The sequence below is a fragment of the Protobothrops mucrosquamatus genome, unplaced genomic scaffold (genome assembly GCF_001527695.2).
Source record: "Protobothrops mucrosquamatus isolate PMUCROS unplaced genomic scaffold, P.Mucros_1.0 scaffold290, whole genome shotgun sequence".
Taxonomy (NCBI): Eukaryota; Metazoa; Chordata; class Lepidosauria; order Squamata; family Viperidae; genus Protobothrops; species Protobothrops mucrosquamatus.
Window position 1 is genome coordinate 601,067 of NW_015386634.1, and position 24,211 is coordinate 625,277.

A 24,211-nucleotide genomic window follows, 5' to 3' on the forward strand; every position below is an offset into this window, starting at 1 on the left:
AGAGAGGGCTGTAAAGCACCATGAACCAATATATAAATCTAAATAATAAGAATAAGAATAAAGTTGGAAGGGACATTGGAGATCATCTAGTCCAACCTCATGCTCAGGCAGGAAACTCTACACCATTTCAGACAAATGGCCATCCAGTCTCTTCTTAAAAACTTCCAGTGTTGGAGCATTCACCGCTTCTGGAGGCAGGTTGTTCCACTGATTAATTGTTCTAACTGTCAGGAAATTTCTCCTTAGTTCTAAGTTGCTTCTCTCTTTGATTAGTTTCCATCTGTTGCTTCTTGTCTTGCCTTCAGGTGCTTCGGAGAATAGCTTGGCTCCCTCTTCTTTGTGGCAGCCCCTGAGATATTGGAACACTGCTATCATGTCCCCCCTCGTCCTTCTCTTCGTTAAACTAGACATACCTAATTCCAGGAATTATATGCTTTAGCCTCCAGTCCCCTGATCATTTTTGTTGCTCTTCTCTGCATTCTTTCGAGAGTTTCAACATCTTGTTTACATTGTGGTGCTATTGCTATTGCTACAATGTACAATTTTTGAAAATGGTTAAAGAATAAGGTTTCATTCCTTAGAGCAGTGGTTCTCAACCTTTTTAATGCCGCAACCCCCAACCGGTCGTAAGTCGAGGACTAAACCAGTCGTAAGTCAAGGACTACCCAACCAGTTGTAAGTCAAGGACTTTCCCTGCCCGGGAGCGCCGCGCATACGTAGTTCCGCCCCCTGCGCTGGCCGAGGTGTAGCTGGCAAGCGGCAGAGACGGAGCAGGCCGACCACCAGCTGGCCCAGCTCAAGGGAGGTAAGGCACCCGCCAGAAAAGGGGAAAAAAATGGCGGACAGCCTTGCTTGGCGACCCCCGTGAAATGGTCGATCGACCCCAAATGGGGTCGCGACTCATAGGTTGAGAACCGCTGCAGGATAATTGACAGTTAAGCCATTTTTTAATTTCTAGATAAATAAAAAGGAAGAATAGCAATAGAAAAGGAAGTTATGATGACCAGTTGTCTGCAAGGAGTATAAATCTTTCCATTCCATACAGTCAGAGCTGAAGAAGCTTCTTGGATGAGAAGTGAAACGTCTTCAAAGACAAACAAGAAAGTCTAGTTGCCTCATGAAAAAACATCTTTGGGAGGTTATAGCAATTCCCAATTAGATAAATAAAAATTAGATTATGATGACCTTTTAATATCAACAAGCTACTTTAAATATTTTAGAAAATTGTCAAATATAACACAATTTTGAAGAGGTAGTGCCGGGGGGAATTATATGTAAAGATACCCACATGTCAAGCTCAACTCCTAATTACTGCATAAATGCAGTTTTCTTGGCAGTTTTATGGAACTTGCCTTTTTCTGGGAAGCATTTTATCTTCCCGATCTAGTTTAAAACCCTAGAATTCCCAGGTCCTCCCTCATCCAAATATTACTCAACCTGCTTAGCTTCCTATATTAGGCAGCCTAGCTAGATGCTACCATCTACTAAAGCTGAGTGGCATGAATCCTTTAGAAATAATAAATGTGAGTGAGATGGATTGGAATGAAAGTCCATGGAGAAGGATTGAAGGCGCTATTATTATCTCTGATGGACTGCATAAGCTTGAATGACTACTTGATGGTAACAAAGTAATATCAAGAAGTTGTGTTTTTTTCCACCACTACCCATTCTGGATTTTTGCAGTCAAAATCTGGTAGTTTTAAACTTTAGGTGGATTTTCAACTATCCTTCATTGGCAGGAAAAAAAAACCCTATTGATCTCCTATCTTTCAAACTCTCTGTGTCCTCTATTTTCAATTTAAAAAATAAAATTAATAAGTTATCTTACTTGAATAATGTGCATCATTGCATATAATTGGCATATATGTACTGTAGCTGCCCTGCATATCATTTTAAAATCTGGACTGAAAGCAGTGTTATGAATGGGAAGTAAGTTGAAGATCATACCAGTTTTAGGGGATGAAATATTTGATTGACGAAAGCTCAGATCAGTATATTCATGCTAAATGGCAATATGACTCAGGTATTTTATTTCAAATATTCTGTTATGAATCAATTGGACATAAGAGTTGTCCTTCCACAAATGGGAGAAGACTGGGAGAAATCATTTTCTCATATTTATTCTTTCTCTTAGAGTTTCACATGCATTGTTCGTATTTCTCCTATCCTATGGAGTAAACTTTTAGGAAGCATGGTAAGATTCTGGGAAAAATAAAGCTGTGAAATATTTTACTCACTCCATATCCAACAGGATGAAGTCTATGGATCCACATCAAGATAAATCCATATCCAAATATCAATCTAAGACTGAAATATTGTCTAGACACCAGGTGCTTAATAAGATATTGATATCATTCAGTTACTAGTTCTCAAGTCAATATTTTAAGTGGAGAAGTAACATGTGTCCTAAGTGTCATGGTTCCGACTGAAAGAGACAAATACTGTAAAACAGAACTCCGAGGCTTGGAAATTCCTCAAAGAACATGTTTATTGGTTACAAAGTATTGGCACGGTCAAAAGTGAAACCAAGTCTGAATTTCTAACTAAAAATGACCCAGTTACAAAGTATAATGTCCCATCCTCAAAACTATGCAATCAATTATGTTCCCAATATATTCATTTGGCAGGCTTTCTTATACAACGCCCAGTCCCTGCTCATGGGAGCAGTAGATGGCCTTAGTTCCCATGGGACAGAAGTTTATTTTGACTAGCGAAGCACCTGGGCAATCCCCCCCTCCCTCCGTTCTATGTGGCAACCTAGAATGAGGGGGAAAAATGGCTGCAGCCAGGCTCATTGTAGAGTTGACACTAAGACATTGGTACAAATAACCAGTTTTGAAAAAGTTTGGATTTCTTTTTTCTTTAAAGACTGTCAGTTTTTCAAGCCAGTTTGAACAAACCATTGATAACAAGGACTTATTCAAAATCCTTCTGTTAGAGGCACTTTCTTTTTGAAGCTACTTTCAAATATGGCATTATTTCTAAAAACCAGGTGTTTACTTCAAAACAGTTTCAAATCTAATCACAACGCCCCTGTATTTTCTTGGGCAACATCTTCTCAAGTTTCTTCTGCCTAGGAAAGCTATAAGCCCCATTCCTGTGATGCAGAAGATATCCAACCTCAGGCATCCTCGATGCTGAAAAATTGGATTAGACTGCAAGCCTGCAGGCATTGTCATCCACAAGTTTGTTTTGGTTTTTTCTTCTGTCGGTATAATTGACATTTATCCTATCCATCTAATTTGTAGGAATAACCTGTAGCCCTGTTCAGATTTCTATTAAAGATGTCTTCTGGGCTGATGTGCCTGCATTTATAATGTATCCTTTGCTTGTCACAAGGGAATGTTTATGTTAAAGGTGAGGTGCCAGCTGCAGGTTTTATGAGATGCCTGACTATTTGTTTGCTGTTTTAATCAAGTTCACCTATAATAGGATTTGGCTCCATTCAGGTACAGCTATCATAAATAACAAGAAAACTCTGCAGAGGATTTTCTCTTTTCTTCCTTTTGAAGTTATATTATCTGTGAACATTCTTAACAGGTGCTGCGCACACAGTCATACATGCATTTCTGGGCTGAGGCAGCCAGTATTCAAATGTGTTAATGTTGGACCTCAACTTCCATCATCATGCTTAGAGCTGATTTGAAGAGACACAATTCACCACCATTTCCATTAAACATATTCTATTCAGATTAGTACATTACGTGTGATCTGGTTTAGTAAAATGTTGTTACAGCATCTGAATATTCCATTGCTTCTTAATAGTCCAGGATGGACATTTCACAATTCACCAGTGGGAGATCATTTCCTATTCAGTCAGTTGTTTTTGAGCGATCTCCCTGTGTAGCTTCTTTCCAATTATCAAGAGGAAGCAAGTGGTTTTGTATATGTGTGTAGGAGAGAAGCAGGGCATGGGGGAGGGACAGTTTGAAATGTAGAGCAAACAATACACTGGAGTTGTCCAGTGAATCTATTTAAATAATAAAAAATAAAGCTATTTTTTATTTTTTAAAATAAAGCTATTCCCTTATAAGCATACAGTGAACATGAAGAAAATATTGTAACGACTTTAGGTATCCATAGTTCTGTCTCATTCAAGAAAGATGAAGTAGGAGTGTGTCCTCTGTCATCAGTTGTTTTCTTCATTTTATTTTGAATTCTCCTTGAACAACTTTTAATATCTCATGATATGTTAACCACTTATGGTTTCCTATTATTTCTGTCTATAAAATATCTCTTTTGCTGACAACCATAAAAGGGTTTTTGGGCATAGCCTGGGTTAATATCAATTCCATATTCTCACTATGGCACATCTAACATAAAGATTTCTGAAAATTGCTGTATATTAACTTTGAGTTTATCATACAACACACATCCATGCCACTTAAGTCTCAGGTTAGGTCCTCGTAACTCTAAAAGTCTTTTATTTCTTAGCAATACCCATTGTTTCATCCAAATCAAACAATAAGCTGCAAAATATAATGTCAGATCAAGTAAACCCATTCTTTTTTCTTTCCTTTGTATTCTGTTACATTGTATATTTAACTTGTGGCTCCCTTGCCATAATTAGATATTATCTTTTAGCCAGGGTTTAAATGGTGCATTTGTTATTAAAACAGGTATTGTATGCAACAAAAAGATCATACGAAACAGAATATTAATCTTTATCACAGAAATTCTCCCCACCAATGACCATTGTAGTGTCTCCCATTTTACAATGTCCTTTTTAATTTCATTTCATATCTTAACAGAAATTCTTTAAAATAATACACAATTCATATTTGTCATAGAAATACCCCCAAATTTCATTTCTTCTCACTTTTAAAACCAGCTTTTTCCATCACTTTTATCTGAGCATCTATTTTCATATTTTGTTAACATCTTCATGTTCTGATTATTAATTTTAAAATCTGCTAGCATATCACATTCTTTTAATTTTTCTATTAATATAGAATAGAATTTTCTATTCTATTCCCATTAATGGAGCATTCAAAACCAGTACCAAATCTTCAGCAAATGCTGATAGTTTTTGTTACTTCTTCATTAACAATTACTTGTCCTTTCTGTAAATCAGAAAGTGTGTAATTCAATCTTACCCTTTTTATAACATTATCTCCAAAATTCTTCCAAGATCTTGAACAGGAAAGCTCAGATGAAATTGTCAAAAGCCTTCTCTGTGTCTGAGAAAATCAATGCAGCTTGCTTTTCATTATGTTGCTCCAAATATTGCAAAATGTCCACCACATTTTAATATTATCCCTTAACTGTCTTTTAGGTAAAATCCACATTGATCTTCATTAATAATTTTTTGCAAAATTATTTTCAATCCCCTCAGCCAAAATCATTGTAAACAACTTAACAGTAATTCAATAATGACATCACCTGGCTCTCAATGACTCCTGCTGGCTCACAACAGTCCAACAAAGAAATTACAATAAAAATCAACAAAACATTAAAAAATAAAACATGGCAAGTACAATGAAACTAGGGGGTCTCACTCTCTCTGAGGGAGCCTGATTTCTTTCCACATATAATATAGGCTTCCGCCATTTCCTTTCCCCTCGTGACTCTCAGGAGATCCTGGTGAAGCTTCTGCCTCAGCTGACCTATGGAACTGATGCTTGGTTTTGGGGAGGGGAAGGGTAACAAAGATAGCACAGATGAGGCAAAATGCATCCCTCTCCCTATTCCAGTCTGCCCTCAAGAAGCCCTTCCCTCCAGGGAAAAAGGGGGCTAACTCATCAACCACTGGCAAACCCCCCCCCAGCCACTTCTACCTTGACAACAGGCATCCAAGTTGCTCCTTTGTTCTTTCCTCACTGGGTACCACCATTAAGAGATTTCAAATTCCAAAGCAGCCAATGGTTGCTCACCTGTGAGACCTTGCTACCAGCCACTTAGGCACAGAGGCCAGAGGGAGGTGAGAAAGAAGGTAGAGATATATAACCTATGGGTTTCTGGGAAATGTAGTTGGAAGGGGTAATGGTGCTGAGGCATCCAAAACTTTGCCAAATTTCAGTCCCACAGGAGCCACAGATCCTAGATTTTGGACATATTCTGTAAATTAGCCTATTGTATATTGATTCAAAAATGGTGATGCACCATTCCAACCAACTGAAGATTACAAAGTATAAAACAGACATGAGGATAATATATTATAGACTAAGATATATATCCATGTACACATACATAATGCTAGAGCTATTGCAGGCTAATTCTCTTGGCAATCACCCACATTAATACCTCCGTAGAAAACAAGTGACTAATTTTTTTAAAACAATTATTCTTTTATCAGCTTTAAACTGCTTGCCTTCCATGCTGATATCAGCTGAACTGAAGCCAGTTTAAGGAATAAGTGTATGGTTTTCAAGATTTGACAATAATGCTGACCAGGTCCTCTGTCTTGATAGCAGTTACATGACCTCCAGTTAGTAGATTTCTCTGTTTCTTTATCCTTCCCACCCCCGTTTAGGAAAGCAAGTTCCAATTGCTTTCTTTTTTCATGAGCAAACAGCATCCAGCAGTCATAGAAGCATTCAATTGGAAAGTAACTTGGAGGTCATCCAATCCAACTTCATGCTCAGTCTAAGAGTTGCTTATTCAAAATGAGATTTTCACTAGTCCATTCCAGTTTTTACTGTTTCTTTTTCTTAAGTTATAAAAGTAATCCTGGCAAGTTCTTGTCAATTTTATCCTAAATAGTCCAACAGATTGAATGCAATCACGATCTCCCAGTCCCATTTGTATGTTCCTTTAAAAAAGCTTCAAGAAGCCCAAGAATCTTGGACATGTTCCAGTTCAAGAGCATTGGGGGAGGGGAGTGATCTTTGGGAAAGGAAAGAGGGAGGAGGTTGAATGTGCAGTTCCCCCCCTCCCATCACCTTTATATTTGTCAGTAAGAGGCCTGGGGATCCTGGATCCTGGATTTTGAATGCCTTCTGTAAATTAGCTTGTTCTACATTGATTCAAAGATTGTTGCCCTCTGATGCACTAATTGCAAAGGAAGAGCCATTGAGAACCAGGATCTGCAGGGCTTTTTTTCTCATAGAATGCCCAGAATGGAGTTCCGGCACCTTTTTTGGATGGAACCTTGTAGGGTAGGCAAGGCGGTTGTATGACGTGTGTGAGTTCCGGCACTTTTTTTTTTTTTTAGAAAAAAAGCACGGAGGATCTGTATAGTCAGTGGACAAATGTTAGCCTGCTGAAGCAGAGGTCTTGCCTTTAATGAGTTGCTGCATAGCAGACAGTCTGAGCAACACCACTCTTGCCAGCCAGAGTTGAAAAACAGTACTTTTGACATGGAACCAGAAAAAAAATGGAGTGCAGGGTAGAAGCTGTTTCCATGGTTTGCTACACAGAGGTTGAAGATGACATCAAGACTTCATTTAAGGATGTTGTCCTTGCATTGGGAGGAGCAGGATATGCAGAAGAATTCAGTAGGCATCAGTATATCAACTAAATGCATAAAGAACCTGGATTTCTTTATCTGGAGTTAAATAGTCCTTGTTTAGATTTAGGCCACTGTACCTTCCCCTATACAAGCAATTTTGAAACAATTTCTTGTCAGTGTATTTCTTGTAAAATAATACAACACCCTCCCCTTTCATTTTATAAAAATATACTAGCAAAGAATTACTGGCAAAGAATGAATCTAGTTCCCAAAAGAAGCTGTAAATTGTATCATAGTTTTCATACCACACTATCGTATTTCGATTGCTCTCAGAATTGCAAATGGTAATAACAGAGTGCGAGCTTTCATATTCCGAAGTATTGCAATAAAATAATACAATTTTCAACCATTTTTTTTCCTACAATGCATGTCTCCTGTAACACTGGTTAGAGTATCAAGGCACCCGGTAGCTTGGGAGGTGTTATTTGTGCAATCAAGGTAGATATCAAAGGATCCGAGGAGGCACATATGTTTATCTCCTGCTATGAGGTCATCTTACATGGGCTCATTTTACCTCTTCACCAAGAATTATAGCATCCTCAGCAGACAACCTTTCCACTTTGCAAAAGCTCCTTGGATGCTTTTAGAATGCTTGCAAGGGATGTTCACCTGAATAAAAAAAAGATTTCCTGAATTGATGGGAGCCTGGGGGAGATATTTTTCATGATGTACAGGATGTTTCTCACAGCAGCAGGGTACATAAACTAAACATAAATCTGTTTACAAAGCCTGTGATCCATATACATGGTGTCCTCTGAACTGAATTGCACTGCTTGATCGAAGAGCTATCATGTCCCTACTTTTTCACTCAGAGTGGATTATGTTCCTTTTCCACCCTGTGGCTCTTCTGAGGTTCTCATTTACACCTTCTTTTTTTATCTCATTAGTGGACTGATGACCTATCATCTCTTGGAGCATTCCAGGCCTGCACTCAGTCCTCACTAAAGGATGTGGATTTGATGCAGGACTGAATGAGCTCTGTTCATTTGGGAAGCCTCTTCCTGATGAAGTAAAGTAAACTGGTGGGAGGCAGCAAGGTTCATTCACAAATGCTTTGTCCATTCTCTTTCAGCATCAATAGTCATTGGGAAATGGTGGTGTGAGATGGAGCCCTGCCTAGAGGGTGAGGAATGCAAGACTTTACCTGACAATTCAGGATGGATGTGTGCAACTGGCAATAAAGTCAAGACCACCAGAGTAAGTTTGTGCTTTCCTTATCACTGGATGTTACAACACTGTAGGTCCACATAGCAAAATGCTTTTTTTTTCTTTTAACAACCCTGAAATCCCTTGCATCAGGGTGGAGTTGGGGTGACTGAATGGAGCTGAACATTTACTGGCTGGATGCCCTTCCTGACACCTACAAGGAGTTCACAGCAAATACTTCCTCTTTGCGCCCAGAGAGAGAGAGAAATATCTGCCGCTACCTAGAACCAAACTCACAACCTCCTGATTGTGAGGCTACCACGCCACTCTCATAGCAAAATATGTTTAATCGGTTGCAATAATATTGGTGCAAAATGGAAGTGGCTACCATGTGTGTTCGTTCTTCCCCTGCTTTTTATGAGAGCATTTTCCTTTCTGGCTTTCTCAAATGTTCCATGCTTAGTCAGAGATAGAAATCAATACTGTGAAAACACGTTGGGGAGCTTTAACTACAAACATCAGGAATTTGGGTGCACCATAATGTTGGGTAAGATCCAAAGTAGCCTGATTTGGAACACTTTCAGAAATGGAATTAAAACACATGTTATTCTCTATTTGCTAAAGAAGAAGAAGAATTCATTGGTTCTCTTTGCATGGTAGGACCTATAGAGTCATCCTCTCATAGGACCATAACTTGCCCTGTTTGCCAACTATATATGATCATCGGTGGTTCAGACATGTTGAAGCCATTTCTAAGATCTCTCAACAACTGCAAAAGAAACTGGCAGACTGTCACTTCCTGTCCCACCCATATATTTTTTTAAGGTGGGAGTTACCAAGAGCAATACATTCTGCTTCGATCTTTTTGTTGCACACACACACACACACACACACACACACACATATTAAAAATAACACTAAAAATAGATGAGTGATCCCTGGGTATATCCATACTAATAAATAACAAAAAGTGAACACCAGGAAAATTTAAAATCATTAAAAGTTTTAATAAAACATTAAAATTTTTAAAATTTTAAAAGATAATAAAAGAGACCTAGCTTTCATTGGTTCCTACCAACATCATCAGGGCATAAATAATTCAATGGGAGAAAGCATTTATACACCAGCCAATGCCTGCACCCGATTCCTAGACCTTGTAATAGGTCCCGGTCGGTCAATCGTTGTGTTCATCATGACTAACTCCTCCTCACTTCCTTTGCCTACATTCCCATGGCCATTAACCCTCCCCTTGCTCATATATATATGGCAAAAACTAAAAAAAAGAGTTCAGTTTTCATAGTGCAACTCTAGGGCTTTATTACTATCTTGGAACTGGGAAAGGACACTTAATTATTATCAGTTTTCACAATATAGCATGACTGCTTTGGGTTGTTTGGAGTGAAAAGTATACTCCTCTGAGTTAAACACTAGACTAGAGTAAGAGTTATGGTTACAGAATTCTTTTGACACATTAATCCATTCTTGACCCAGTTAAGCAAGATATGAGAACAAGACCATTTTTCTATGTGTTCTGTGCTAATGTGGCTTCGGCTTTGTTCAGAAAATTTCAGCAAACATTCTGAACAATAGGTGTCTCAATAGAAGGAGAAATGTATGAATATAAAAATGTGATTGATTATGTCTTAAAATTATGGTCCTTTCCCTCATGTCAGAGGTCTTGAGTCTCGGAATTAGAACATCTAGATTAGACTTGGTAAACCATTTTTTTAAGTAGACATAATATGTCCACCTAATATAGACTTTCTTCGCCTTCTTTCCAATGGAAATCACTATTTAAGCATGAAGAATCATATAGCTTTTAGAGGACTGATTGTAGCATTTCAGAAGAACATTTTTTTCCATATACATTTTCAGTCCATCCGTGTTGCATACAGTAATCTATATATAAGGTTCCTTTCATTCTCTTTGCATATTTTCTGCTTCTCACTAGCCGTGGATTAATACCTAACATCTCAATTTCTTTTTTAGGCATTCAGAAGCTTTGTTAATATTCAAATATATGGCTTATTCTACTGTGAATGGATTATTGGATTTCATTTCAATTAAATTCCCGAGATATCTACCTAAATGTTACAAAATAGAGTAACACTTCTACCCCACCATGTCCTGTATTTTTATTTTTTTAATCTTTTTTTGGCAGGACTTTGTTTCCATAACTTTGGTTAAAGTAAGCTATGCATTTCGATGTTTTGATTGATTGCTTGAATATATTGCAGAAAGTGTAGCTATTTGTGAGGATAACTTAATGGGGTGAACTTAAGGAGGAGCCTCTCAGTCAGGGGTATATAATGGTTGAGTCAACACAACATGTATCTTTTGAAAGACATGCTATAGGATACATTCAAAAATGACTTGGAGCCTCAGATGGCACTGAGTATTATGGTGAGGGATTGTACTTCCTGGTATAGACAAGACTAGGGAAAACAAGGGAGTAGCACCAGAGGAATTGGTGAAGCACTTTATCCGATTTCATTTACATTTAAATTCAGTACAAGTAGTTAAATATAGCTATTACAGTTAATCTTCAGCCATATATGTAATAATTTCTCTTCAGTCGCCTTATAAATTCAGTTCACCTTTGGGAGGTTGGGAGCTCTATTCAGACTTGCAGAAGCCACAACCAGCCCTGGGCCTCAAATTATGCTTCTTTACATTGCTTTACTTACTTCTTTTATTGAAGATGGTTTATTGAACAACCATTCTAGGGTTTCTTTAGGAAGAAGAGCAAAATAAAAAATGTGTATTACCCGCATGCAGTTTGGGTCAGAGACTATTTTGAAAGTGATTTTTTAAAAACCTGGCAAACTGCATCCTGAAAGGGGAGGCTATTAAGCCCCCACAAAATTAGACAGCATCAAGGAAGCAAGAACTACCTTGACTTCAGGAAGATCTTTTTAATGCTAGTCTTAGAAAGGACAAGAGGAATTTCCAACCCTCATGAGTTCATTCAGGCAAAGCTGGAGGGGGGACTGGAGGCTAAAGCATATAAGGAAAGGCTGCTGGAATTGGCTATGTCTAGTTTAACGAAGAGAAGGACGAGAAGGACACTGATAGCAGTGTTCCAATATCTCAGGGGCTGCCACAAAGAAGAGGGAGTCAAGCTATTTTCCAAAGCGCCTGAAGGCAGAACAAGAAGCAACGGATGGAAACTAATCAAGGAGAGAAGCAACCTAGGACTAAGGAGAAACTTCCTGACAGTTAGAACAATTAACCAGTGGAACAACCTGCCTCCAGAAGCGGTGAATGCTCCAACACTGGAAGTTTTTAAGAAGAGACTGGACAGTTATTTGTCTGAAATGGTATAGGGTTTCCTGCCTGAGCAGGGGGTTGGACTAGATGACCTCCAAGGTTCCTTCCAATGTTGTTGTTGTTGTTGTTGTTGTTGTTGTTGTTGTTGTTATTATTATTATTATTATTATTTGAAATGCTTCTTCTGGGTTGTTGCTTAAGAGATAAGCTGCCACTGAGATAACCTGCAGTCTCTTCATTGTTTACGTCTTCTCTCCCATTATTTTCCCAACATCTGTACAATTCCTCAGTGGGACATGGTAATCATTGTTACAGCATGCAATTGCAATTTTAATTTAGGGGTTCTTTCATTAGAAGAAAAGAGAAACCATGCCATATTGCCCCTACATCCTGCTTGGCATATGTGCACCTCCATTTATTTAAAACAGGGAAGTGCAACCTGCAATCTTTACCCTAGAGTCCTTCCAAATATTGCTGCTGAATTGTACTTTTTAATGTGACAGAAGGGAGAAAATATTGAATACGTGGGAAGCTGATTATACTATTTCTTTTTAATCAATTTCATTTAATTACATTATCATTAAATCAAATATCATTTATGACCTTCTCCCAGCCACTTCTTTGCCCAAACTGTGCATGTTACCTGGGAGTAAAGTCTGCTACATTCTACTTCAAGGCCAAGGGCAGCCCTCACTTTAATAATAATAATAATAATAATAATAATAATAATAATAATAATGATGATGATGATGATGATGATGATGATGATGATGATGATGATGATGATGATGATGATGATGATGATGATGTTGGAAGGAACCTTGGAGGTCATCTAGCCCAACCCCCTGCTCAGGCAGGAAACCCTATACCATTTTGGACAAATGGCTGTCCAGTCTCTTCTTAAAAACTTCCAGTGTTTAAAAAAGTTCATTCCTGCTGCAGTGGAATAAAAGGAGGAAACTCTGCTATCTGTTTTCCTCCTCCCCATTGAAGTTCTTGAAAAACTGAAAGGATACCTTTAGACTGGATTGGCATCCTATATATCCCCAAGGAAACATTTAATGCTTTCCTTTCTTCAGTAGTTCCTTCTGCCACCTTGAAAACACCCTTAATTATTTCCTAATGAAAATGAAGCATTGTTTTAACAGCTGCTAGCCTATTTGGCAATCTTCGTTGATGTCCCTGGGTCAAGCTAAGCACTCTCATTCATTTACTGAAATTAACAAAAATCAGAAGTTAACAAAGAAAATATTCTGGGCAATAGAAAACCTATTCCAGCACCAGCTTTGAGTCACTTGTTGACCTATTTTATTTCCTTCTGACAAAAGAGGAGCTATTTAGAGCTCACTTTTGCCATCAAAAGCTGAATGAGTACAAAACATCCCTTCAGTGACTTTGAGCATTTCAGGAGAACAAGGTGTACTACAAGAGTCTGATGTCAAAGTTCAGGCTTTTATGCTTAGAAGGAGCAAACTCAAATGAAAAAAAAACAACAACATTTTTCTGCCTCTGTTCATGTGCCATTTAACCATCAATCTCTCCTCCTCCAATATCTGTGGTGTTTTCTTCTATAGATCTGCACAGCAAGCCATCTGCTGCCCGGGGAAGGAGCTACCTCTTTATCCCACATACCTTAGGAAAACAAAAAAACTTCCCTAGACAGGCATGGAACTCTCTAATGAAAATGGCCATGTTTTCTCCTCCTCTGAATTTTCCTCAGATATTTGCCATGTTTCCAAACTAGCTTACCAAACAAAGTGAATCCATTTTCACTTCTAGGAGCACCATTAACAAAGAAAAACCCTCACACAGGAGATAATTGGTCCACTAAATGACATGGCACTCAGTTAAGCACACAATGAAAAATGACATGGTGATTAAGCAAGCACCAATACATAACAATCACAGCTAAGGCATGCTGGGTGTTAAGAAATATTGACATCATTGATCTGTTTCATCTTGATTTGTAAAATTATTGTCAGTGGTTGAAGTCTCATTTCATTTTTCACCTGATGAGTGAAGTAAAAGGATTGATCTCTTAGGCAGAAAAGGTGTTTATTTTCTTGGTGCAGGGTGGACTTCTCCATCATGCAGCTAGTGTTGGACTAAGATTGGACAGACTAAGGTTCAGATTCATTCTCAGTTATGGAGGCTTATTGGTTGACTATTGGAGCGTCACTGTCTTTCAGTCCAGCCTAATTTATAGATTATGGCTGAGAAAATAAAATGAAAGGAAAGTCCCATATAAGAACTTCTTTCAACTCAGAGGATACAAATCTAAAAGACGAACAATAAACACATCTAGGCTAGAGGATGAGAAGGGGAAAAGCCAGCTCAAAACCACGGAAGGGAAATAAATTTGGGATAATATGGAAGGCTATTTCTTCCTCCTCCCCCTGTTTATCCCACCCAGTCTATATACTATAAATGGGATAGGAACTTAGCAAGAAGGACACATGAAGACAGTAGAGAAGGCAATGCTTGATTGACCCAGAATAGGAACCTACTTGACACTGAAAAGTAGTAGACAAATCCTTATACTTTGAACTTGTTTGAAAATCATCAAAATGTGTGCCTTCTTCAAACAGAATGTATTTCTAAGGAACCTCCTGGGAAAAGAGAGCATTTCAGAGGAAGAAAAAAACGTCCTTTTGGGGCCCATCAATGTTGCTACAGATCATAATAAGAATTGAGGTGGTGGTGGTGATGATGCTGTCAGATCCATCTACCTGACCAATCCCCCAAATTGTATTTAATATCCAGGACTGACATAAATAACCTTTGACCTTTATTGTCATTTTTTACTGTGGGCACATGAAATTTGGTTGCTTGCTCTCAAAGGTATACACATACATAACACACATTTAAACATGCTATAGACAACATATGTATAAACCTACACCTTTACTAATAAATAACTTATGAATATGGATCACTGTCCATCTAGAATACATAGTGGAAAGAGGAAGCTTTAGAGTTCACAAGTTTATTACTGTAAATGTACCTGCATATACATTGTGCGTAGCAGCAAATGATTCATGAACATAGTGGGAAAGCTACTGGACAAAGAGACAATGGATGCATTTGGGGAATGGGAAACAGTTTTGTTGGTGAAATGAAATTAAATGAAATGTATCTGTGGAGATTCTCAGTCATCCAGGTCATAGTTGTCTCAAAGGTGCTTTTTTCTTCAAAAGGCAACTGGACTGTTGTTGTTTTTCTTTGAGGAAGAAGAATTTTTTTTTTTTACTTGTCATCCAAAAAGCTTCATTACTTCAGATGGCAAGGAGATGGAAGGATAGATACTGACAGTTGAGACTGAATGGTAGGGCGATGGAAGGATAGCTTCTGATAGGATGGGGGGGTATGGAAGAATTGTATTTCTTTGCAGTGGGCTGTTCCCTGACACCACTGGATGACATCGCCAGGGCCCGTTGCCTTGGTAGAGTGAGGAGAATTCTCAGGGATGACTCACACCCTGGTTGGTACCTCTTTACTCTCCTACCATTAGGTAGGAGATACAGAAACATAGCCAGCCGTACCAACAGGCTGAAGAACAGCTTTTATCCATGTCAGGCTCTTGAATGGGACATAATAATTTTATGGGGTTTGTAGTCACTGTGAGTTGTGGTGGGGGGAGGCACAGAGGGAGGCTCAGCCAATCTCACTGTATACATGTTATACTTTGATAATAAAGGTTCATTCATTCATCTGTTTATTAGCATTCTCTGAGAACTGTTGAGGTTACTTGGGGGTTTATGTGCCCTCAGGGTCACCTGAATCAGGGGGCAATTGGTTGTGGAATCTTCTTGAAACAGCTGCAAGGGTTATGCTGTAAACTCTACATTTTATAGAGTCCACATTTTGGATTGAGAGTCCATATTTTGGGTAGAGAGGACCATTGGTTTAAAAGAGGGGTAAAAGAATCCATCTGTGTTTGTAGAATTGAAACCCTTTCTCAGCAGAGGGGGAGGAACAAGACACCACCTATCTCCACTTTACAATGCAGCCTTTGCAGTTGTTCCAAGAAAATCCCACAACAATTGCACCCTGATTCAGGTGACCCTGAGGGCACAGATAATCCTTCAAGTGGCTTCAACAAACCTCAGAGAGTGCTAATGACCAGATGACTGCAAAGAAATGCAATCCTTCTAACCCCACCCACCCCCACCATATCAGAAGCTATCCTCCCATCCCCCTACCATTTAGCCTCAACTGTCAGTACCTATCCTTCCATCTCCTTGCCATCAGAACTGACAAAGCTTCTTGGATGAAAAGTGAAATGTTTTCTTCTTCCTCCTCAAAGAAAAAAACAGTCCAGTTGCCTTTTGAAGAAAAAAAGCACCTTTGAGACAAATGAAATGTACGTTCATTGTCCCACTGATTAACAGAAGAAAAATAAGTCAGGCAAAGTAAATATCTCTCTTATGGGTTGAATAAATCCAAGATTTCTTACTAGAGTATGTAAGTGAAGAAGATATTCAATACAAATTTGTATCACAGCAGAATACAGGTTTATGTCTGGTTGCTTCTAAAGCAATTGTCTCTTTTCCATTCCTTTTCCATTCCCCTCTCTCCAGCAAGAGCTATGTGCTCTCTCTTTCTTTCTCTCTCTCTCTCTCTCTCTCTCTCACTCACTTTCTCTTTCTTGTTCACATTCTCTCTTTGCATATATATGTTCCATTCCCAGGACTATAGTCTATGCCTCTGATAAATTGGATTGTGATCCACCAAACATATCTGATAATTACATTGTTAGTCTTCAGATGCCACAAGACCATTTTTTGTGTGTTTTTTACTGCAAAACACCAACAACTGAAACTGCTCCGTAAACTCATCTTCTGGCTGCCATTTTTCATCAAAACTGGATGAAATTTGCATAAAGTCACAAAACAGAGTTATAAAGCAAGGAATTGTGATCTTTTCAGGTGGTTGGCAAATTTTTCACCGGGCTATCATAAAATGTTGTTAATGATTGCATTATAATACTACAATATCCATGCTTTTTCAAAACATATATATAATGATGAAATTAAAATATTGTTAGAAACTGGCAATAGGGCCACATTTTTGAGATTTTCTGGGAAAACCCAGCAAAGCAGGGGGGGAACCACCCAGAATTATTGGGAGTCAGAAGGAATAGATAATAAATACATAAACTGACCAATCAGTCATTCAAAATCTTACTGATAGAACTTAATAATAATAGTAATAATAATAATAGTAATAATAATAATAATAATAATAATAATAATAATAATAATAATAATAACAACAACAACAACAACAACAATAATAATAATAAAGTTGGAAGGGACCTTAGAGATCATCTAGTCCAACCCCCTGCTCAGGCAGGAAACCCTATACCATTTCAGACAAATAGCTGTCCAGTCTCTTCTTAAAAACTTTCAGTGTTGGAGCATTCACAGCTTCTGGAGGCAGGTTGTTCCATTGATTAATTGTTCTCACTGTCAGGAAATTTCTCCTCAGTTCTAGGCTGCTTCTCTCTTTGGTTAGTTTCCATCCGTTGCTTCTTGTTCTGCCTTCAGCTGCTTTGGAGAATAGCTTGACTCCCTCTTCTTTGTGGCAGCTCCTGAAAAACTTGCCAGCTTCTCATATGAGAGGGAGGGAGGGAGGAAGCAGCCTAACCTCTCTAAGATTTGCTGCCATTTTTCTCAGCTCAATTAAAATCTCTGTGAAAGCGCTAACAGGCCTCACTGACAAAGTTCTCATGAATTCCTGCTACTGTAAAAAATGTTCCTGACCTTTTGTACAAATGTTAGCTTTCTCTCTCTCTCTCTCTTAAATGACTGACTACCTTTGTTGATTTCAGCATGACAAGGTGCAAGAGTCGGTACTGACACATATAATGATGTGCAACTCTTTTTTTTTCCCCTTACAAAGAACCATTCTAGCTATTTTCAGAGTTCTATGTCCCTGGGGTAGTTTTAGAAAATTGCAAACTGAAAGGCTCACTAGAATTTTTTAAAGGCACCCTAAAAAAAAAAAGATGTATTCCCTGAAACCGAACTCTTCTAGCTTGGCCAAATCTTAGCCCAATCTGCCTCAAAGGTTGATGGCTGCTGAGTGTTGTTGCCTCATTCATACAAACAGAATTTCAGGGAGCTGAATGGATAGTTTATGTTCGATATAAGATCAAATATTTGCCTCTGAAAGCAAAGGAAGTTCAAAGGGTGGTCCCTGTGTACAGAAATAAAGGCAGGGCAGGAGATGGCAGAGGAAGAATGTCTTCTACAGGTTGGTATTCCAACAGCAGCCACAAACAAAATTTTGACTGGCAGATGTTATCTCCAGCAGGCAACAAAGAAATGGCCGTAGAGGAACAGCACCTTAAGGCTGAATGGTCCTGCAAAGAGGTCACCAATCCCTCTCAGCTTTTCTCCATGTGAATCAGACTTGGTGGGGGGGAGAATACAAGGACTTCTCTCTTGGGATTGTCTGAGAGAGAAATCCTTGTATTTCCCCCACCCCCCTTTAATTTTCCACTTGTCTCTGGTCTGATTTTGAGCCCCCCGACTTGGCTACTTTTACCTTGGCTATGCAGCTTTGGGGGAAGGTCTGCCTCCATCCACCAAACTGAAGAATCAAGGTGATTTTCAAAGGCTTGAGCATAATCTTTTCTCTTTTGGTTTGTTGTTCCAGATTCACCCAAGGACCTAACAAAAATTCTTCTGACAGCAGCCTTGGAAGAAACTCCCTGACAGATAGAAGGCAGAAATCTTTGAACCTTAAACCATCTCCAGCTTCTACAAGCCAAATGGTTTTTGTTTTCTTTTGTTTTTGATTTGCACTTTAACTCTGTACCGGAGGAAACTGCAATGGCTTTGCTTGTGTAGAGCCAAAACACCCTAGACAAATAATGATTCAGAGCGGACAGCAAAAAAGAAGAAGAAGAAGGGGGAGAAAGAGAGAGAGAGAGAGAGAAGACATTGGCAAGCAGTTCAACAGAAGCAAGTTTTGGAATTCCGAAAGATGAACCATGGTCCCGTACGTGTGGATTGACCATTTTTATTTGTATCATTTACAAATATATAAATACATGAAATATTTTGAAATAAACCCTAACTCGCTGAGAAACTGAGCAGAACCACACTTTGCTGCAACTGCTTAATTTTGCTTTATTTAATTGCAAAGAGATCAGGTCTTTGGAAGAAGACGGTGAAAAGACAACATGAATAAGGGCGAACACTGACCAAATAATTGGAATGCTGCTTCATTTTCATTGCAATGATGATTGTGTCAGCTGGATGTTGAAGGGAATTCCATTTTTGTTTTTTGTTTTCCTGTGTTCTGCAGTCTTTTTTCTCCCCCCCCCCCCTTCTCTCTTCGTGCAACATTTGCATGCTGGCTTTGCTTACATTAACCATACTTTATACTTAATTGATACATGATGCTGGTTCTAACCTCTTCTGAGAACACTTTTCGGGGACAAGAACCGTCCCAGAGAGGAGAGAAAAGAGACTTTTAGTAATTAAACACACCAAACCTGCTCTCTGAAATTCATTGGACAACTTTTCGTAAACTGCAGGTTCATTTATTTAAGAAGAAAAAGCCCTGTACAGACAATTGTCTACAGACTTTGTATAGTTGATATAGACAAGCCTAGTAAAAAAAAGAAAAGAAAAACCGATTGCTAACTTTTATGGCTTTCTGTTGTTTGCTCATGAGAATCATTTTATAATGTTTTAGGAAAAACGCAGATTTTGCACTGTTATGGGTTCCTCCTTACTGTTTTATTTCATTTATTTTTATTTTATTAAACAAATTTGTATAGCTACCCCTCTAGCGAAAGGAACTTTGACTTTTTCAGTCATCATGATAGAAACTTTAATAGAAAAGTCCCACTTCGATATGACATGAATGAAAAGCAATGGGTTTAATTATAGCACTTTTGAAAAGTTAAAAGCAAAGTCACATGCACAGTAATAATGGATTTTAAAATATGGCTGGAATTGTTTCCTTACTTCCCGTAAACAGATCCACAGTATTGCGTCTATTAATCTGAATAGTATATGGAGTATGTTAACCATATTTAACCATACTTTAGTATGGTTTAGTATGGTTAAGATGAATCTCAATACAGATAGTCTTTGACTTACAGCAGTTCATTTAGTGGCCGTGTGAAGTTCCAATGGCACTGAAAAAAGTGACTTATGACCGTTTTTCACACACAACTGTTGTAGCTTCCCCATGGTCACATGACCAAATTCAGTTCCTAGCCCGTGACTCATATTTATGGCGGTTACAGGGTCCTGGGATCATGTGATCACCTTCTTTTGATCTTCTGACAAGCAAAGTCAATGGGGAAGCCAGATCCACTTAACAACCATGTTACTAACTTAACAATGCAGTGATTCACTTAACAACTGTGGCTAGAAAGGTCATAAAATGGGGCAAAATTCACTTAACAACTGTCTTGCTTAGCAACAGAAACGTTGGGCTCAATTGTGGTCATAAGTCAAGGACTACCTACATCTGATGAATACAGTAGAAGGAATAATCTTATGGAGCCTGGTGCTGCCTTATCCACAGCACTGGTAGCTATAACATACCTGCCATATCTGGTACAACTAGCTCCAGAAAAAATTAAGTTGAGAAGGAATTATTACAAAAAGGATGATTTAGAAAACTGGAGATGGGCCCCATCAAGTTCAAAGGGCTTTTTAAAATCATAGCTCATAAGAGAAGTTTGGGTCCTGGGCTCAAGAGAAAGTACCTAGCTTTCACTCTTGTTTTCTCCCTTTAACAATTCTCATTCCAAATCTCCATACTATGTTTGGATGGAAATTGGGAGGCTGGGAAGTGACTTTTCAAGAAAAAGGTTGGAAGTAAATGGCCCATTTGGATGATAACAGCTTCTGAGTCTTTAAGATGTATATATCATTTGAACATTTTTTCATAGGACAAAATAGAAGGGGAGGAGCTTCCATAGTCTGCAAAACGACAACATGGCTACATGAGAGAAGCATTCATATTTCCTACAGTCATGCCTTAATTGTGAAACCCAAAGGTGCTTTTTCAGGAGGCAACTGGACTTTCTTGTTTTTCTTTGAAGACGTTTTGCTTCTCATCCAAGAAGCTTCTTCAGCTCTTGAATGGATGGTGGGGAACGAAAGGATTTATATTCCTTGCAGACAGCTGGTCATTTGCATTCTTTTAGAGAATCCTTAGAGAACAAGAAGGCCTGGAGGAACGTTGTCCATGGGGTCGCGATGAATCGGACACGACGTCGCAACTAACAACAACAACAAGAGAGTCCTTTAGGCCACCTGGAGATTTATCTGTGTCCTCAGGGTCACCTGAGGAGTGCAAATGTGTGTGGAGTTCTTAGAACTGCTGAAAGGACTGTGCTGTAGACTGGAGATAGATGATGCCGTATCCCTTCCCCTCTGTTGAGAGAGAGCTGTTCAATTTTGACATAAATGGCCTCTTTCACCCCTCTTTCAAACCAGCAGTCCTCTCTGTCCAAAATGTGGACTTTGTTGTCTTCAAAAAAGTGGCCTTTGTCTTTTAAATGCAGATGGACCGTTTGGTATATTTTCTACAACCCTTTACCTCTGCCATATTTCTTTTGAATGATGGCCTAAATTTACAATAATTGATCTTAGAGTGTATCAGATCAGACAAAAAAATTACGTTAAGTGGGTTCAGATAAACCAGTCTGTTTCTCCATCAATAACAGTAACATGGCTGAATTAATTTCCCAACTAAATCAAATTTGATTGGACAGAATTCCCAAAAGTTAGGAGTAGAAGCCTTCCAAGCCAGGCCAGCCTATATATAAGGTTCCAGACATGAAAGAAAGAAGAAGAGATAAACATCAAGGAACATCTCAAAGTCATGCTATTTAAATTCACGGGATTCATGGGATTTTCTCCTGAAGATAAAGATCAAACTAGGAGCAAGGAAGAGAAGATGTTAAAATGCTAAAATATACCTGTACTTTCTCTGAAGTGAAATCAAAATTATTCTGTTCTGAAATATTCATCAATTTAGCCTGGATTCCTCTACATTTGACAATAGTGCCCCTTTACATCTAAACATGCACTGCAATATTGCCATAATTAAATGAATATATGAAGTGAAAATCCAGTCCATCCCCTTTAACTTTCATAGGACATAAATGACTTTGGGAACATTCCACTATTTCTTTCTGTAAATGCTAAATGTGCAGAAGGTCAAGTAGATAAGACTGGGGACAGATTGAAATATCAATCCTGCATGCAAAAGTGAAAAAAGGTTATTACTGGTGAACATGCTCTGAATCCAGGAAAATGTCCATCATTATTTTAGTAGATTTTCTTTCATGAGATATGAAGAATACCCAATTAAATACTATGAACACTCTGTACATACTACCCACATACCACATACTACCCACAATTTACATACATGGAGCTGCTTTGCACATACATTTATAACTCAGCTAGGATTCAGTTATAAAACAAGGCATTACACCAAGCTTCATTTGATATAATTTAGAAAGAGAGCATTAACATTGAAAAGGCAACTATCATATTAACTTTTATTCAATAACATATTAAATGGAAAACCAATGTCTTGCCACTGACCCAACAATTGTATGAAAAAGAGAAAAAATGAACTATTTCAAACCTGCAAACTTCTGATGCTATCCAGTAAGAATCTGACTTCGGATGGTTTAGTTTTTGCAACATATCAAGCAAATCTAATTCTTTTCTAATGGAAACTGGACTGAATGAGGAGGTCTGATAGGTAGGAAATGACCTCCCTTTTACAGCCACCTTGTGTTTGCTCTCTAGAAAGATCAGCAATCATGTGCAGTCATTGTTAAATTGATATCTAATGTATTATTAAGCAAACCTGCAAACCTACTTGAATTTCATTTTGATGGGGATTATTCTGAACAAAGATACTGCACGCTTAGAGACGGATAAGGAGTTAAGGATGCCCATTAATACAGTAGCTGTGAATAAAATTTGGATTTAAGTTGGCCCCAAAATTCTAAGGCTAAAGGTTCCGTTTAGTTTTGTCTAGCTCTATCCAGCTGCCTGATTATGCTGATTGTAATTTCAGCATTTATCATTCATGCTAGACAAGGCTGTTGGGAGTTATAGGAATAAGAAGAGTTTACAAACATTAGAATTTAATTATTCTCCACTTTTGTTCCATCTTTATGCTCTCTTTCACACCCACATAAACACCCAGACACACAAACACCCACAGACAGTCTTCCTATCCAAGAGAAGATTGGAATAATTATAGAGAAAATAGCCCAATGAAGTCTTACACATAAGAGGCAAACATTGGCTTAGAAGATTTGTTTCTAGGGAAGTCATGTAAGACCGTGATGGCAAAGCAAAAATGACTTGATTCGTTAATTACAGGCTGCTACAAATCTAATGACAGACCACAACATCTGGATCTGTCACAAATCCTGACTCTCTAACTTGTATGTCTGCAATTTATACATGGTTGAAAACATCTGTGTATCCAATTTGCATATAACGATAATCTTTACAGAGCATAATTATCCACATAAAATGTGCAAAAGACTCAAGGAAAAGCAGGTAACCCTGAAGCCTTCTATTGTGCTCCAATTTCATTTGGCTTAGAGATACCAACTCTAATTCAAAGCAAAAAGAAATAAATGCCAGGCTGAATGATTTATTTATTATTTGAGAGAACAACCAGCAAACTAAAGTCAGAACAGCTACTAACGACCACTGAAGAGATAATTTCGAGAGACTGGACTCTTCCAAACCCAAAATGTCTTCTTGAAGGCTTCTTGACATGGGTGCTTCAAGGGCTTTCCTATGTCATCAGAACATGTATATTATATTATGTGTGGGATACTTCTGTTGTTGTGAACCACAGAGGGGCCTAGTATCTCCATGCTTTGAGAAGGGGGTTCAGAAAGGCAATTCCTCAAGTTCCAAAGGAACTCTCCAAATGTTTCTTCAGCTCTATTAGTCAGGCTTCAGAAGAGAGAATTGGGTCAATTAATCTTTTTGGAAGAAGCATCTAAACAACTTCTAGCCCAGGGGTAGGCAACCTTGGCTCTTTTATGACTCGTGGACTTCAACTCCCAGAATTCCTGAACCAGCATGGGAGTTGAAGTCCGCGAGTCATAAAAGAGCCAAGGTTGCCTACCCCTGTTCTAGCCCATCATCTCCGTAAATGTAGAATATTTGGAATGAGAACACCTTGTTTCAGAAGGATGGGCATTCACCGCAAATTGGGACAAATCAGATCTTTTCAAGGCCATGTCATTCTGTCATGCATCACTGCACTTTAGCACTGATTTAAATTTCCTTTAAAAGCCACACCAGATGTGCATTGAAA

At 38.4% G+C, this 24,211-nt stretch overlaps 1 protein-coding gene across 1 annotated transcript in view; it reads left to right on the forward strand.

The window, feature by feature from the left end:
* Positions 1-18,547, forward strand: part of TAFA1 (TAFA chemokine like family member 1) — a 399,679-nt gene extending 381,132 nt beyond the window's left edge. The window contains exons 3-4 of the mRNA XM_015814876.1: positions 8,523-8,647; positions 18,530-18,547. Of these exons, the coding sequence (XP_015670362.1) occupies positions 8,523-8,647; positions 18,530-18,547 (143 nt within the window). The remainder of the gene's footprint in view (positions 1-8,522; positions 8,648-18,529) is intronic.
* Positions 18,548-24,211: the final 5,664 nt, after the last annotated feature.